The sequence below is a fragment of the Oryctolagus cuniculus genome, chromosome 4 (genome assembly GCF_964237555.1).
Source record: "Oryctolagus cuniculus chromosome 4, mOryCun1.1, whole genome shotgun sequence".
In the NCBI taxonomy this organism is placed as follows: Eukaryota; Metazoa; Chordata; class Mammalia; order Lagomorpha; family Leporidae; genus Oryctolagus; species Oryctolagus cuniculus.
In genome coordinates this window covers 4,053,982-4,066,493 of record NC_091435.1, presented here as the reverse complement: position 1 = coordinate 4,066,493, position 12,512 = coordinate 4,053,982, and the positions used below count along the sequence as shown (strand labels likewise).

At 60.5% G+C, this 12,512-nt stretch overlaps 1 protein-coding gene across 3 annotated transcripts in view; it reads left to right on the top strand.

Moving 5' to 3' along the window:
- The first annotated feature begins 1,934 nt into the window (after positions 1 to 1,934).
- The window catches only part of BACE2 (beta-secretase 2), an 85,388-nt gene continuing 74,810 nt past the window's right edge, over positions 1,935 to 12,512 (top strand). For all 3 annotated transcript variants that reach the window (XM_070073148.1, XM_070073149.1, XM_070073147.1), the window contains exon 1: positions 1,935 to 2,648. In XM_070073148.1, the coding sequence (XP_069929249.1) occupies positions 2,346 to 2,648 (303 nt within the window). In that variant the 5' untranslated portion in view covers positions 1,935 to 2,345. The remainder of the gene's footprint in view (positions 2,649 to 12,512) is intronic.

The following is a 12,512-nucleotide window of genomic DNA, read 5'->3' as shown; positions in this document are numbered from 1 at the left end:
CAAGGTCAACAAAGTTGAAAGGAGGATGACCAGGCTGGCCCAGCACAGGCCCACCGCTGTCACTTCAGTTCAGACACCTAGAAAGTAAACTTGTTCGCCACACCAAGCCAACACCGTGGTCCTGCGCAGGGTTCCAGAAGTCAAAGATCATTGGCACAGAGACACACAAGGAGACAGGCCCACGGCTGGCGCCTCGGCTCGCGGCTTCTGTGTACCCGACCCGCCAACCCACTCCTCTCAACGGGAGGAGCGTGGCAAGACTCACCTCGGATGGAGCCAGGGGTTTCGACTACAAACCTCAATTAGAGTTGAATTTTTACAAATTTCCCTGTGGATCTTAATTATTAGGGAGAGCAAACATGTCTCCTATTGAGCTTGCACAGCACGTGGTCTCTCGGTCCATATCCTCACCAAGTTCTGAGTGATGTTCACCAGGCTCCCCTTCTCCCGAGACATCTCGGTAGCTTTCAGAGCCCAAGCCTGGATACTGGGGTGTGAATAGTCACCCCTTAGAAACCATACTTGCTCTGCAACCTTGAGTCCCAGATGTGAACAGCTCTGCAGGAAATCCGCAGACCTATGGGGAATGTCAAGAGTGGGACTCAGGGGCTGGCGCTGTGGCACAGCGGGTTAACGCCCTGGCCTGAAGCGTCAGCATCCCATATGGGCACCAGTTCGAGTCCTGGCTGCTACACTTCTGATCCAGCTCTCTGCTGTGGCCTGGGAAAGCAGTAGAAGATGGCCCAAGTCCTTGGGCCCCTGCACCCACGTGGGAGACCCAGAAGAAGCTCCTGGCTCCTGGCTTCATATCGGCATAGCTCCGGCTGTTGTAGCCATCTGGGGAGTGACCCAGCTGATGGAAGACCCCTCTCTGTGTCTCTACCTCTCTCTGTAACTCTTTCAAATAAATAAATAAATCTTAAAAAAAAAAAAAAAAAAAGAGTGGGACTCAACAGGCCTGTCTTATGGGGCTAGGGATTGTCAGAGTTTGGGGAAGAGGTGACTTCCAGATAAAGTCATCTAAAAATCACTACAGCCAGAGGTCTCTGACACAGGGTCCCCTCCCCCGAGCCAGAGGCTACTGTGAAATCCAGAAGACAGGCACGGAAATCAAACCGTGCACAGAGGCAGCTGGAACCTGCAGTGAGCAGGCTCGGGCGGCTTCTTCAGATGAGTTTGTTTGTTTTTCAAAAACAGCCAACATCTCTCTGCCAGTGGAGGCACAAAGATTTTTACTCCTCCTCTCAGTAGGAATCCATGGACTTCGCGGGTGCCAGCCACCCACCGTGAAATCACCCTCGCTGCTGGCCTCTCGGGATTAGTGTCCGCGGCCCCACCAGCCTGCACAGATGTCCAGCGAGGAGCTGAGGAGGTGGAGCCGGGGGCCCCGATGGCAACTTACTGAGTGGACCGGTGGGCTCCGGGGACAGTGGGGCAGCGGCGGCTCCTGGCACCACCTCGTCTGCATTACGGACAAGGCGGAGCCGCGTCCAGGCTCAGAGCCAGCGGCGGGGCCACCTCCCCATTGGGCACCGCAGGACGCAGAAGAACCCAGGCTCCTCCGGCAGGCAGCCAGGCCCCCCAGCCAGGGTTTCCCAAGCGCCCACGTCCGCGCCTACCTCTCTAACCCTCAACTCTCCCAGTCTCGGTCAGAAGCCCCCACGGGGACAAGGAAGGGGGACCCCGCAGGGAGGGGGCGCGGTTCACTGCTCGCTCCCCCGCCCTCTTCTCTGATCCCGAGTCACCCCCGGCAGCGCCCGCCACTCCAGACCCAGGAGCACACAAAGGCGCCGGCGCGCGCGCGGGGCCGGGGGTGTCCGTTCAGGCCCTCGCTGCCCCTTTAAGGGTTCCCGAAACTTTCCCCCTGGTATCCAAGGAGCCTCGTCACATCCGTTGGCCGTGGCTCCGGGCGCGTTCCGAGGAAATTCAGGACTCGAGTTTCCCGGGGAAGGGGCGCGGTCGGAGAACGCGAGGGTGGGCAGGGCCGGCGCGCCCGGCTCTGCCCCCGGCCGCCCGGGAGGCAGCGGCCCCTGCCCCGCAGCCGCCGCCCGCCAGAGGGGGCAGCGGGCGAAAACTTGCTCAACTTGGCAGCACGGGCTGGGGCGGCCCCGGCGCCTCCGCCCCCTCCGGGCCTCCGCCTCCTTCTCCTCCTCCTCCTCCTCGGAGCCTCCTCCCCGCCTGCGCCGCCGCCGTCGCCGCCGCCGCTCCTGTGCGCTCCCAGTCCCGTCCCGCAGCCGCGCAGCCCCGCAGCCCCGCAGCCGCGCAGCGCCGCGCGCCCAGGTCACCGAGCCGCAGTCGGACGCGCCGGGCCGGGCTGGGCGCGCCCCCTGGGCCCCGCCACGGGCATGGGCGCGCCGGCCCGGGCGCTGCTGCTACTGCCGCTGCTGGCCCAGTGGCTCCTGCGCGCGGCCCCGGTGCTGGCCCCCGCGCCCTTCAGGCTGCCCCTCCGGGTGGCTGCGGCCACGAGCGGCGGAGCTGCGCCCAGCCCGCGACCCGGGACCCCTGCCGCGCCCCACGCCGACGGCCTGGCGCTCGCCCTGGAGCCCGCGGGGGGCGCCGCTAACTTCTTGGCCATGGTGGACAACCTGCAGGGGGACTCTGGCCGCGGCTACTACCTGGAGATGCTGATCGGGACCCCCCCGCAGGAGGTAGGTCAGCGGGGGCACCCTGGCCCGTGCTCCGGGCTGCTGGTGGGGGTCGCGGCGGGGAGGCGGCCGGGGCGCGGCTCGGGGGCGTGCGCCCCGCTGTGGAACTTGAGCCCTCGCCGCGGCGGGGCTGGGCGGCGCGGGGAGACCTCAAAGTTGGCTCTGGCGCGGTTCCCTGCGTGCGGGCGGAGCCTCCTTGCCGCAGGGGTCGGCCCCGCGGGCCTGGGTCGAGAGGCCACGGTTCCTGGCGGGCTGGGGGGAGCTGTGCGATCGCCCGGTGTGTGAATGCCCGCCCCCGTGCCAGGGCTGGAGAGGCGCGCGCCGCCTACAGCCAGGCAGCTCCTTTAAAGGGGTTTCTGGGGTGCAGCTCAGCTGCACGCCAGCCGGCCGCGGGAGGAGCCAGGCGCCGCTGCCCCGTGGCCCAGCGAGCGCAGAGGTGCGGGTGAGAACCGGGTGAAGATGCGCGAGTCGGGAGCTGGCGCGCGCCCCAGCAAGATCGTCTTGGGACTCCCAGGGACAAGCCCGCCCCTCGTGTGCGCAAACTACCTAAGCCAGGTGCCATCTGAGGTCAGGTTTTCTAAGCTGAGCACGAGGGATAAAGACACTTTATTTTTATTTCTAACGTTGTCATTTGGGTTGTACTTCCCCGACGGTTCCCCCATAAATAGCACGTACTCATGACTTTTGTGTAAGTCTAATTATTCAAGACTGGAAGAGGGAAGGCTGCACTGCTAGTTCTTTTAAAAAAGGAAATCCGACAAACAACGCCTGTGGCTGTTTAATTAGGGCTCCCCCCCTTCAACTTGCAAAAGTGTGTTCCGTGTACAAGGCTGATCCTGGTTGCCTTTCAACTCAGTCATGGGAATCCTCGTGAGGATCCCGGGAGGGAAGGGTGGCTGCCGGGCAGGGGGCGTGGGAACCGGAGTCAGCTGAGGCAGCCCCAGAGCAAACACGCGCCCAGGGCAGAGCCTCGTGACTTCCGCCTGCCACCGAGCCTGCAGGTTCTGGGGAATCCACTCCTGGGTTGGGACCTCTGCGCCGGGAATAACAAAACACACACACACCTCCGGGTGGTTCTAGAATGGAAGCAAGTTTTCTCTACTGCATGAGAATTCACAGGGCCTGGTTTCTTCTTTTTATGGTTTACTTAGAGAGAAAGAGAGGGAGAAAGAGAGAGGGAGAGGGAGAGAGAGGGAGAGAGAGGGAGAGGGAGAGAGAGAGAGAGAGAGATATTCCATCTGCTGGTTCAGTCCCCAGATGCCTACAATAGCCAGGCCTGGGCCAGGCTGAAGCCGGAAGCTGGGAGCTTCTTCCTGGTCTCTCCCACGCGGGTGGCAGGAGCCCCGCACTCGGGCCGCATTAGTGGGAATGTGGGGTGGGAAACAGAGCAGCAGGGACGCGGAGCTGAGCTCCTGTGTGCGATGCTGGCCTCGCAGGCGGTGGCCGACCACTGCGCCACACACCAGCCCCACACGTGGTCTTTCCTTGTGTTCTCCGTGGACTCTTGGAAGCCCCCTTGTCAAGCAGATTTTGAGAGACGCAGGGCCCCGCTGAAAGCATCCCCAGAGCTGTCACTCGAAAGGAAAGCGGGAGGGACAAGTCTCACGAGGGGCTCACAGGTACCTCTCCTGGACTCAAAAAAAAAAAAAAAAAAAAAAAAGCGTTCCTAAGTAATAGCTTGCCTTTGTTAATTAAGTCAATGACCTTTACTTTTAGACGCTGAAGCTTAATCAATTTAATTAACAGGCATGAATTGAGCGCTTACGTTCCTATCTGTATCACAGCCCAGGAAGAAGTGCATTCAAGGTTAGGTCTCCGTGAGCGCTGGCATGTTTCCAGGGGCTGTTTTTACAAAACCAGACTTCACTTCTACCCTCGACGGGAACGGGAATAAGTTACTCTGTTCCTCCTTCCTGGCTTGATTTAATGATGAGCTGCTTCGTGGCAAAATCCACGTGTGTGGTATTAACCCTTACATGCTGGTGGCTGGGGCGCGGGGATTCCCTTCCCACCTGTCTTCCCCAGCCGCCTCCGGCCACCTGCGGACAGCAGCGAGGGGCCTCTGAACCCGGGCGGAGGCGTCCGCTCTGTTACTGAACAAGAGTCACGCATGTCCTCTCTGCTGGTCTCCAGAGCCTAAAATAAAAATTGCTTAGGTGGAGAGAAAAGTAGAATCGTAAATTCAAGCGATGAAGAACACACGAGTTTTTCTGGAGTTAAGGAGCCGTCCTGGCATCTGGGTGCTTGGTGCTGTGGCAAGCCCTGTGCTGTGTGCTTCGGGTGCACTTTCCCCAAAATCCGCACAAGACCCGCTAACCCCGTGCCTGGTGGTCTGACCTGCATGCGGGGGCTGGGAAGAATGAAGCTTGGGATTGAACGGCTTGCCAGGGCCACAGGGCAGGCCACACCTGACCCAGAGCCAGGAAATGGATCGGGCCCGGGAGCTGGACCCGAGAACCCCAGTTCTGATCTCCCAGGGGGACACTCACTCTCCTCCCCTTACCGCTCCTGCTTGCTTTTCTTTTGGCCAGAGCCCTTGACCGTGACCCCCTAAGACATCAGAGCCCTAGGGGAGGCCTGCAGCTGCACGGCCTGCAGCCCCTCCTGCCTTTGGGGAACAGCCTGATGAGTGGTTGGGCCCGGGAGTGCGTGCGACCGAACCAGAGGCAGGTTAGCCAGCAGCCCGAGCCTGCAGATCCCCGCCCTGCCGTGCAGAACCAACGCTTATTTCCTGAATGCTTTAATCAAGAGCTGGGAGAACATCGTTCCGCCCGAGGACTCCGCGAGGGTCACAGGGATCTCCCGGCAGGCCCGGCGCGCGGCACGGAGCCCGGGTGCTGGCGGGCAGGCCCAGGTTGGCATGGAGATGGAGCCAGGCTTGCTCCCTGCTACCGTTATGTGACTTCTCTCTAACAGCAGCCGGCCGGCGTCTGGTAGAACCGTGCAATTTGGTCTTATTAATAATAATAATGGTATTCTAAAGTGATTATAATTATAGCAATTTCCATTATTTAAAAAAAAGACTTCCACGCTCACATGATAAATCTAACTAAAGGTCTGTACTTGGAGTGGCCTCAGAAAGGCTTCCTGGGTCTCTGGGAAGGATTTTCTATCACCTCCACTAAAATGGGTACAGCCCAAAGCAGGGCTGTCTCATACTTAAACGTGGACGTGATGCGCTGGCCGTGTGTTGGCCTCACGTTCCAGTCCCGGTGCTGTGTGTGATGATCGGGGCCCTGGTGTCTTCAGGACTGGACCCTGAAAGCAGGAACCAAGCATGTGGGTGAGGCTGTATTTCAGAATAAGCCAGCCAGGGTGCCCGGCGGCACCAAGCTGATGGGAGGTGAGGCTGGGAAAAGACGGAATGGGATGGGACAAGCCCAGCTGGAGAACCCTGAGGTGGCGGGTGAGGGGACGAGGACGCCGGAGCTGGTTTGTGACGGCCTCCTTGGAGCGAGTAGAGAGAGGCTTCATCCAGGGCTCCAGAACTGAAGATATTCAGCAGGGGACCTGGGAACCAGCCGGGGCCAGCACGGGGGCAGAGGACCAGCCGACCGCGGCGCTGCAGTGAGCCCGCGTTGCCAGTGTTCAAGACCCCATGCTAAGCAGTTTGCATAACCCACGACACCCTGCGAAGGGCGCACAATCACTGACTTCATTTTGAAACAAGGAAACCCGGTCTCAGGGCGACCTGCAAGGCCCCCGGGGGAGGGGCAGAGCAGCGAGTTCAGTCCAGGTCTCCCCAGTTGCAGTCTGTGCCTTCGCCTCCGCCCCGCGCCTTCATTGCTAGCTTTTTATGCAGAGTTTCTGTGGCTGTCTCGGGGGTGCGGGAGGCTCCTGCTGACTGTGGGTGCTGGCTGCCTCCCTGAGTCCCCGGGGCCTCCCTGGCTGATGCCCTGCAAGGTTCAACATGGGCTTTCTTGGGCTGTGGAACAGGGGAGCACGCGCTGGGGACCTTCAAGGGACGCTGTATCTGCTCACAGTCTGCAGACCAGAATCCAAACTCCAGGCCTCGGCAGCAGCCTGCCCCCTCTGAACGAGGACCCTCCCGGCCTCGGCTCCGTGTCTGCTGGCTCGCTGGCTCTTGGCCGGGTCTCTCCAGTCCCTGCCTCTGACTTGGCGTGAGCTTCTCCGCTCTGTGCGGGTCTGTGTGCAAATCCTGTGTTTAAGGGCCCGTGCGCGTGCAGCCTGCCCTCCTCTTAGCTGACCACGTTTGCATAGACACTCTTTCCAAAGAAGCGCCAGCCGTCAGGACCGGTTTTCGGGAGACGTGACACGGCTTCACCCACAGTGAGTTCACCCTAGGTCCATCCTTCTCTGGCTGTTTTTTCCTCTCTTATTCACTCCCACCTTTTAATTACCAATAATTTCCATCTGGGGGTCAAGTGTACTCTTTATCAGTGGCAACAAGCAGCTGGTGTTGGCGTGGCAGGCACGGGAGCCTGGTGAGGCAGTGCGTTAGGGGGGTGGGGGGGTTCAGCCGTGGCTGTGTGTTGGCTTCTCCACTGGAGACTCACTGCTGACAGTCCTAACGTGTCCACTGTGGTGTGGCACTACGAGAAGTGCTGGGAGACTCACTGCTGACAGTCCTAACGTGTCCACTGTGGTGTGGCACTACGAGAAGTGCTGGGAGGCTCACTGCTGACAGTCCTAACGTGTCCATTGTGGTGTGGCACTACGAGAAGTGCTGGGAGGCTCACTGCTGATAGTCCTAACGTGTCCACTGTGGTGTGGCACTACGAGAAGTGCTGGGAGACTCACTGCTGACAGTCCTAACGTGTCCACTGTGGTGTGGCACTACGAGAAGTGCTGGGAGGCTCACTGCTGACAGTCCTAACGTGTCCATTGTGGTGTGGCACTACGAGAAGTGCTGGGAGGCTCACTGCTGACAGTCCTAACATGTCCACTGTGGTGTGGCACTACTGGCTTCTGTGAGCTCGGGTTGATGGATTTAGAGACCTGTGACCACAAACGCTCATGCTGGGAGCACACAGATGGAGACCTCGCTCACTCGCTCGCTCGCGCTCTCTCTCTTCCTTTCAAGTAGATGAAATATAGACACTAGAAATATAGACATTTCCCCCTCCAGTACTTACTTTTTAAAAAATTTTTTAATTTAAGAGAGAGTGGGAGTGCATACACCCATCTGCTGGTTCTCTCCCCAGATGCCACAGTGGCCAGGGCGGGGTGGACCAAAGCCGGGTTGTCGGTCCAGGTCCCGGGGAGCACAGAGCCTTCCCTGCTGCCTCCCAGGGGCCACGTTAGCACGAAGCTGGAGTCGGGAGCCAGAGGTGGGCATCACCCTGGGGCACTCCGATACTGGAAGTGCAGGTCTTAACCCCTGGGCTCCATACTTCTCGCCTTCCTGATTTCCTTCGTTGAGGGCAGGGGGCTTTGCTTGCTCTCGGTGCCCCTTCCTCCTGTTTCTTCCTGGGATGCCGCTGGCCCCGCTCACTCAGAACCAAAAGGGAAAGGATGGGGTTGGCGCCCAGCACTGGAGACTCCTCCTCTGTGGTGGAGGCTGGCGGCTGTACTGGACCTGTGTCGGGGACCTGGGGGTGGCAGGCGAGTCTGCTGTCCCTGAGTGTCTGGCCAACTCTCTCTGCCACTGAACAGACCAGGCCAGCCTTGGCCCCTGGATTCAAGGTGTGTGTAGCCTGGGGCGAGGGTTGGGGGTGGTGGCAGCTGTCACCCCACAGGCGGTGGCCCCGTGTGCTGGAGAGCAGGGCACTGCTCTGCCCACCTAGGTTCTCCTTCCCCGCCTGGCCGTGGCCAGCCACTTGTCCTTGGCTCCCTTGCCCTCTGCCGTGGACACCTCCTGCTGGTGGCCCTGCTGTGCTTGTCCAGCCTTGGCCAGACGCTACCTGGAACACAGCACACCCTGGCAGGGGGGCGGCCCCTCACGGCTTCTGCAACAGCCCTGAGCGTGAGGGATTTGAGGAAGCGCGCGGTCAGCAGGGGGAGGAGGCATGGGTGGCTGTTGTTAGCTCCCCATCATCCTGTCCCGTCCCACACCAACCGTTTGCTCTTTCACCTGTTGCTAGTCCATAAAAAACGTCACTTCTTGCTTTGAGAATCTCAGAAGAAAAATTTCCTCGCAGCGCAGACGCCAAGGATGCAGAGCGAGGAGGTTTGGTTCAGAGCGAACGCTGCGGCCCAGCGCGGGTCTCGGGGTGGAGGTTTGTGGGTTCTGTTATACGGCACCTCGCGTACCTGTCCGTGGAAACACTTAGCATTAGAGCTGCTGCCTTAGGAAGACAAGGGGAGTGCCGAGGTCAGCGGGGAGCCCTGGGCCAGCCCTGCCCTCCCAGGGGTCACCAAGGGTGGTGGGGACACTCCCCTCTTCCCTTCCCTTCCCTTCATGAGTCTGGGGGTGCTGGGGGGAGCTTGTACCTGGCCTGCGAGGACAGTGCGTGCTCCTGCTGCTCATGTCCGGTCCCTGCGACACCAGTGCTCTAGAAGTGGCCTTGTGAGTGGGGGAGGGGACAGGGCCAGCCCTGGCAGACACGATAGAGCACCCGTAAGGTTGCCCCGAAGGCCGTGCCCAGGGAGAAAGGTGGACAGCGTCAGGGCGTGAGACAAAGGCGAGGCTGCCGGTCCTCAGTGAAGGATGCCAAGACGGGGTGTGCCTGTGGGAGAGAGGCGGTGGAGCCAGGCCCTTAGAGCCAGGAAGTGCGGGATGCAGGCAGAGTGCGGTTGTGGGGGTCTCGGGGTGAGCCAGGGAGCAGAGAGACTGGAGAGAACCAACTTCCCAGGGCAGTGCCCCCAGTGACCCAAGGAGCTCCCACCAGGCCCTGCGGCCTCCCAAGCCTTGACCATGTGGGTCACTTGGGGGGACATTCAGCACTCAAACAGGCGTGGACCTCAGACGCCTCCGAGAGGCGCACGGGCCCTTCCCGCAGCGCCGTGCCCCCTCCCAGGGGAGCAGGCGGAAGTGTCGCTTGCACAGGGCTGGGGACTTCAGGGCTTCGGCTGCTGAGCCTGGATCTGCTGTAGTGGAGAACAATAGGTTTCCCCTTCTGCCCATGGGGGAATTTGGCCCCGTGACCTGAGGTCCCTTCTAGGGGCTCGGATGCTCTGTAGTTAGCAGCTGCTTCATTTGAGAGCCTCTGATGGCTGCTGCTTTGCCAAGCACAGGGGAGGCACCTGGAGCCCTGCTTGTTCCAGTGCACAGTCTGGGTCGTGGCGGGGCAGACGGCAGGATGGCTGCTGCCCCTAAACACATGTGTGGCATCATTTCTTCCCCAGACCAGCTGGCTTTGGGGCAGAGCCAAGAACGCCTCGCAGGCCCGGTTATAAATGCAGATTCGGGTTGTTGGGCGCAGCACTGAAGGCGTCCCTCGGGATGCCTGTGTCACAGTTGGGATCGGGACCCATCTCTGCTTCTGGTCCGCCTTCACGCTGGCGAGCACCCTGGGGGGCACCCGTGGGGGAGACCCAGATGGCGTCCCAGCCTGTTGTGGGCCTTTGGAATGTAAACCCGCAGATGGAAAATCAATCCACCGCTCTCTCCCTCTCTGCCTTTCAAATACATTAAATAAGCCAATCAATGCATGCAGACTCCCAGGGCCCCATCCAGACTGACGGGAGAGACAGTGCCAAGGCCTGACCACATGCATTTTGTACATCCTGCTGTCCCCAGTGCAGCCAGCCTGGCCCAGCTCTGGCACGGCTCCCCTGGCCCAGAGCGCCTGTGCAGAGGGGTCTCTGGATCCATCATCTGATACCGTGGTGCGGTTGAAGCTCCCTTCTCTTTGCCCACTTGGGAAGTCTCTGTCTCGGAGAGACCACGTTCCAGGAGCTTGCAGGGCCAGGCAGGCGGGGGTGTGAGGGGAGAGTTCTCCAAGCATCGAGCTCTGAAGCGGGGCTCTGCTCTCGGTTCCACTGCTAAAAGTGACTTTGGAGATTTCTTGCCGTGGGGTGCAGCAGTCATTTCTAAATCTAGACAAGAGCGTTAGAGGCAGGCATCGTGTGCACGTGGGCCACCCCCACCCCAGATCCACGCCTGGGACTGAGCGTCCGAGCGTGCTTTCCACTAATGCCCCGGGGGAGGCAGCAGGTGGCGGCTCCGGCACACGTGGGGGAGACCTGGGCGAGCTTCTGGCCCCTGGCTTCGGCCTGATCCCACTCCAGGTTGTGTGGGACCACCTGTGGCATGAACCAGCGTGTGTAAGATCTCTCTGTCTCTGTCTCTCTCTCTGTCTCTCTTTCACTAGGCAAGGAAAGTGGCGAAGAGCGGCACTCACAGTACAGCGCTGTTCTGTTCATTACCGTAGTCCAGGGCGGGGGTCTCCCGCACGTGTGCTTCTCCTGACCTGGGGGCCACCCGGGGCCCCCACAGATCCCAGAGCCCTGGGGTGCTCAAGGCCCCCCCATGCGAAGTGGCCTGGAGACTGCACAGAACCCAGGCACACCCTCCCAGCTCGGGGTGGCAGCGTGTGGGCACCTGCCCGGCTCCCGTTACGATCCTGTCTCGCTCCTGCCTCCGTGTGCCTCTTCCCAGTGCCCTGGGATGCAGCGGCCAGCCATGCAAAGGTGGCGCTCGCGTTAGAGAACCGCATTCTTGTTAGAAAGACAGCTTGTCTGTCTGGCAATGGGTAAGGGGAAAGACACTGCTTTGGAGGGGGCTGGGAGACCCTCTGTGGTGCAGTCTGACCTGAGGCCAGCACGATAAGGACCGGGCCTCGGGGAAGCCGGGCATCGAGGACAGTAGGTGAGTGGACATCCGGTGTGAGCACACGCGTGTGGAGCACATGTGACACACCCTGCCCTTCTGTGAGCACACGCGTGTGGAGTGCATGTGACCCACCTTGTCCTTCTCCTGTGAGCACACATGTGTGGAGTGCATGTGACACACACTACCCATCCCATGTAAGCACACATGTGAAGCACATGTGACACACCCTGCCCTTCTGTGAGCGCACATGTGTGGAGTGCATGTGACACACCCCGCCCTTCACCTGTGAGTGCACACATGTGGAGTGCATGTGAACACCCCGCCCTTCTCCTGGGAGTGCACACATGTGAAGCCCATGTGACACACCCCACCCTTCTCCTGTGAGCACACATGTGGAGCCCATGTGACACACCCCACCCTTCTCCTGTGAGCACACATGTGGAGCGCATGTGACACACCCCGCCCTTCTCCTGTGAGCACACATGTGTGGAGTGCATGTGACACACCCTGCCCATCCCATGTGAGCACACATGTGTGGAGTGAATGTGACACACCCCGCCCTTCTGTGAGTGCACACATGTGAAGCCCATGTGACACACCCCGCCCTTCTCCTGTGAGTACATACATGTGGAGCCCATGTGACACACCCCGCCCTTCTCCTGTGAGCACACATGTGGAGCGCATGTGACACACCCCGCCCTTCTCCTGTGAGCACACATGTGTGGAGTGCATGTGACACACCCTGCCCATCCCATGTGAGCACACATGTGTGGAGTGAATGTGACACACCCCGCCCTTCTGTGAGTGCACACATGTGAAGCCCATGTGACACACCCCGCCCTTCTCCTGTGAGTACATACATGTGGAGCCCATGTGACACACCCCGCCCTTCTCCTGTGAGCACACATGTGGAGCGCATGTGACACACCCCGCCCTTCTCCTGTGAGCACACATGTGAAGCCCATGTGACACACCCCGCCCTTCTCCGTGAGCACACATGTGGCGCCCATGTGACACACCCCGCCCTTCTCCTGTGAGCACACATGTGGAGCGCATGTGACACACCCCGCCCTTCTCCTGTGAGCACACATGTGAAGCCCATGTGACACACCCCGCCCTTCTCCGTGAGCACACATGTGGCGCCCATGTGACACACCCGCCCTTCTGTGAGTGCATGTGTGTGGAGCCCA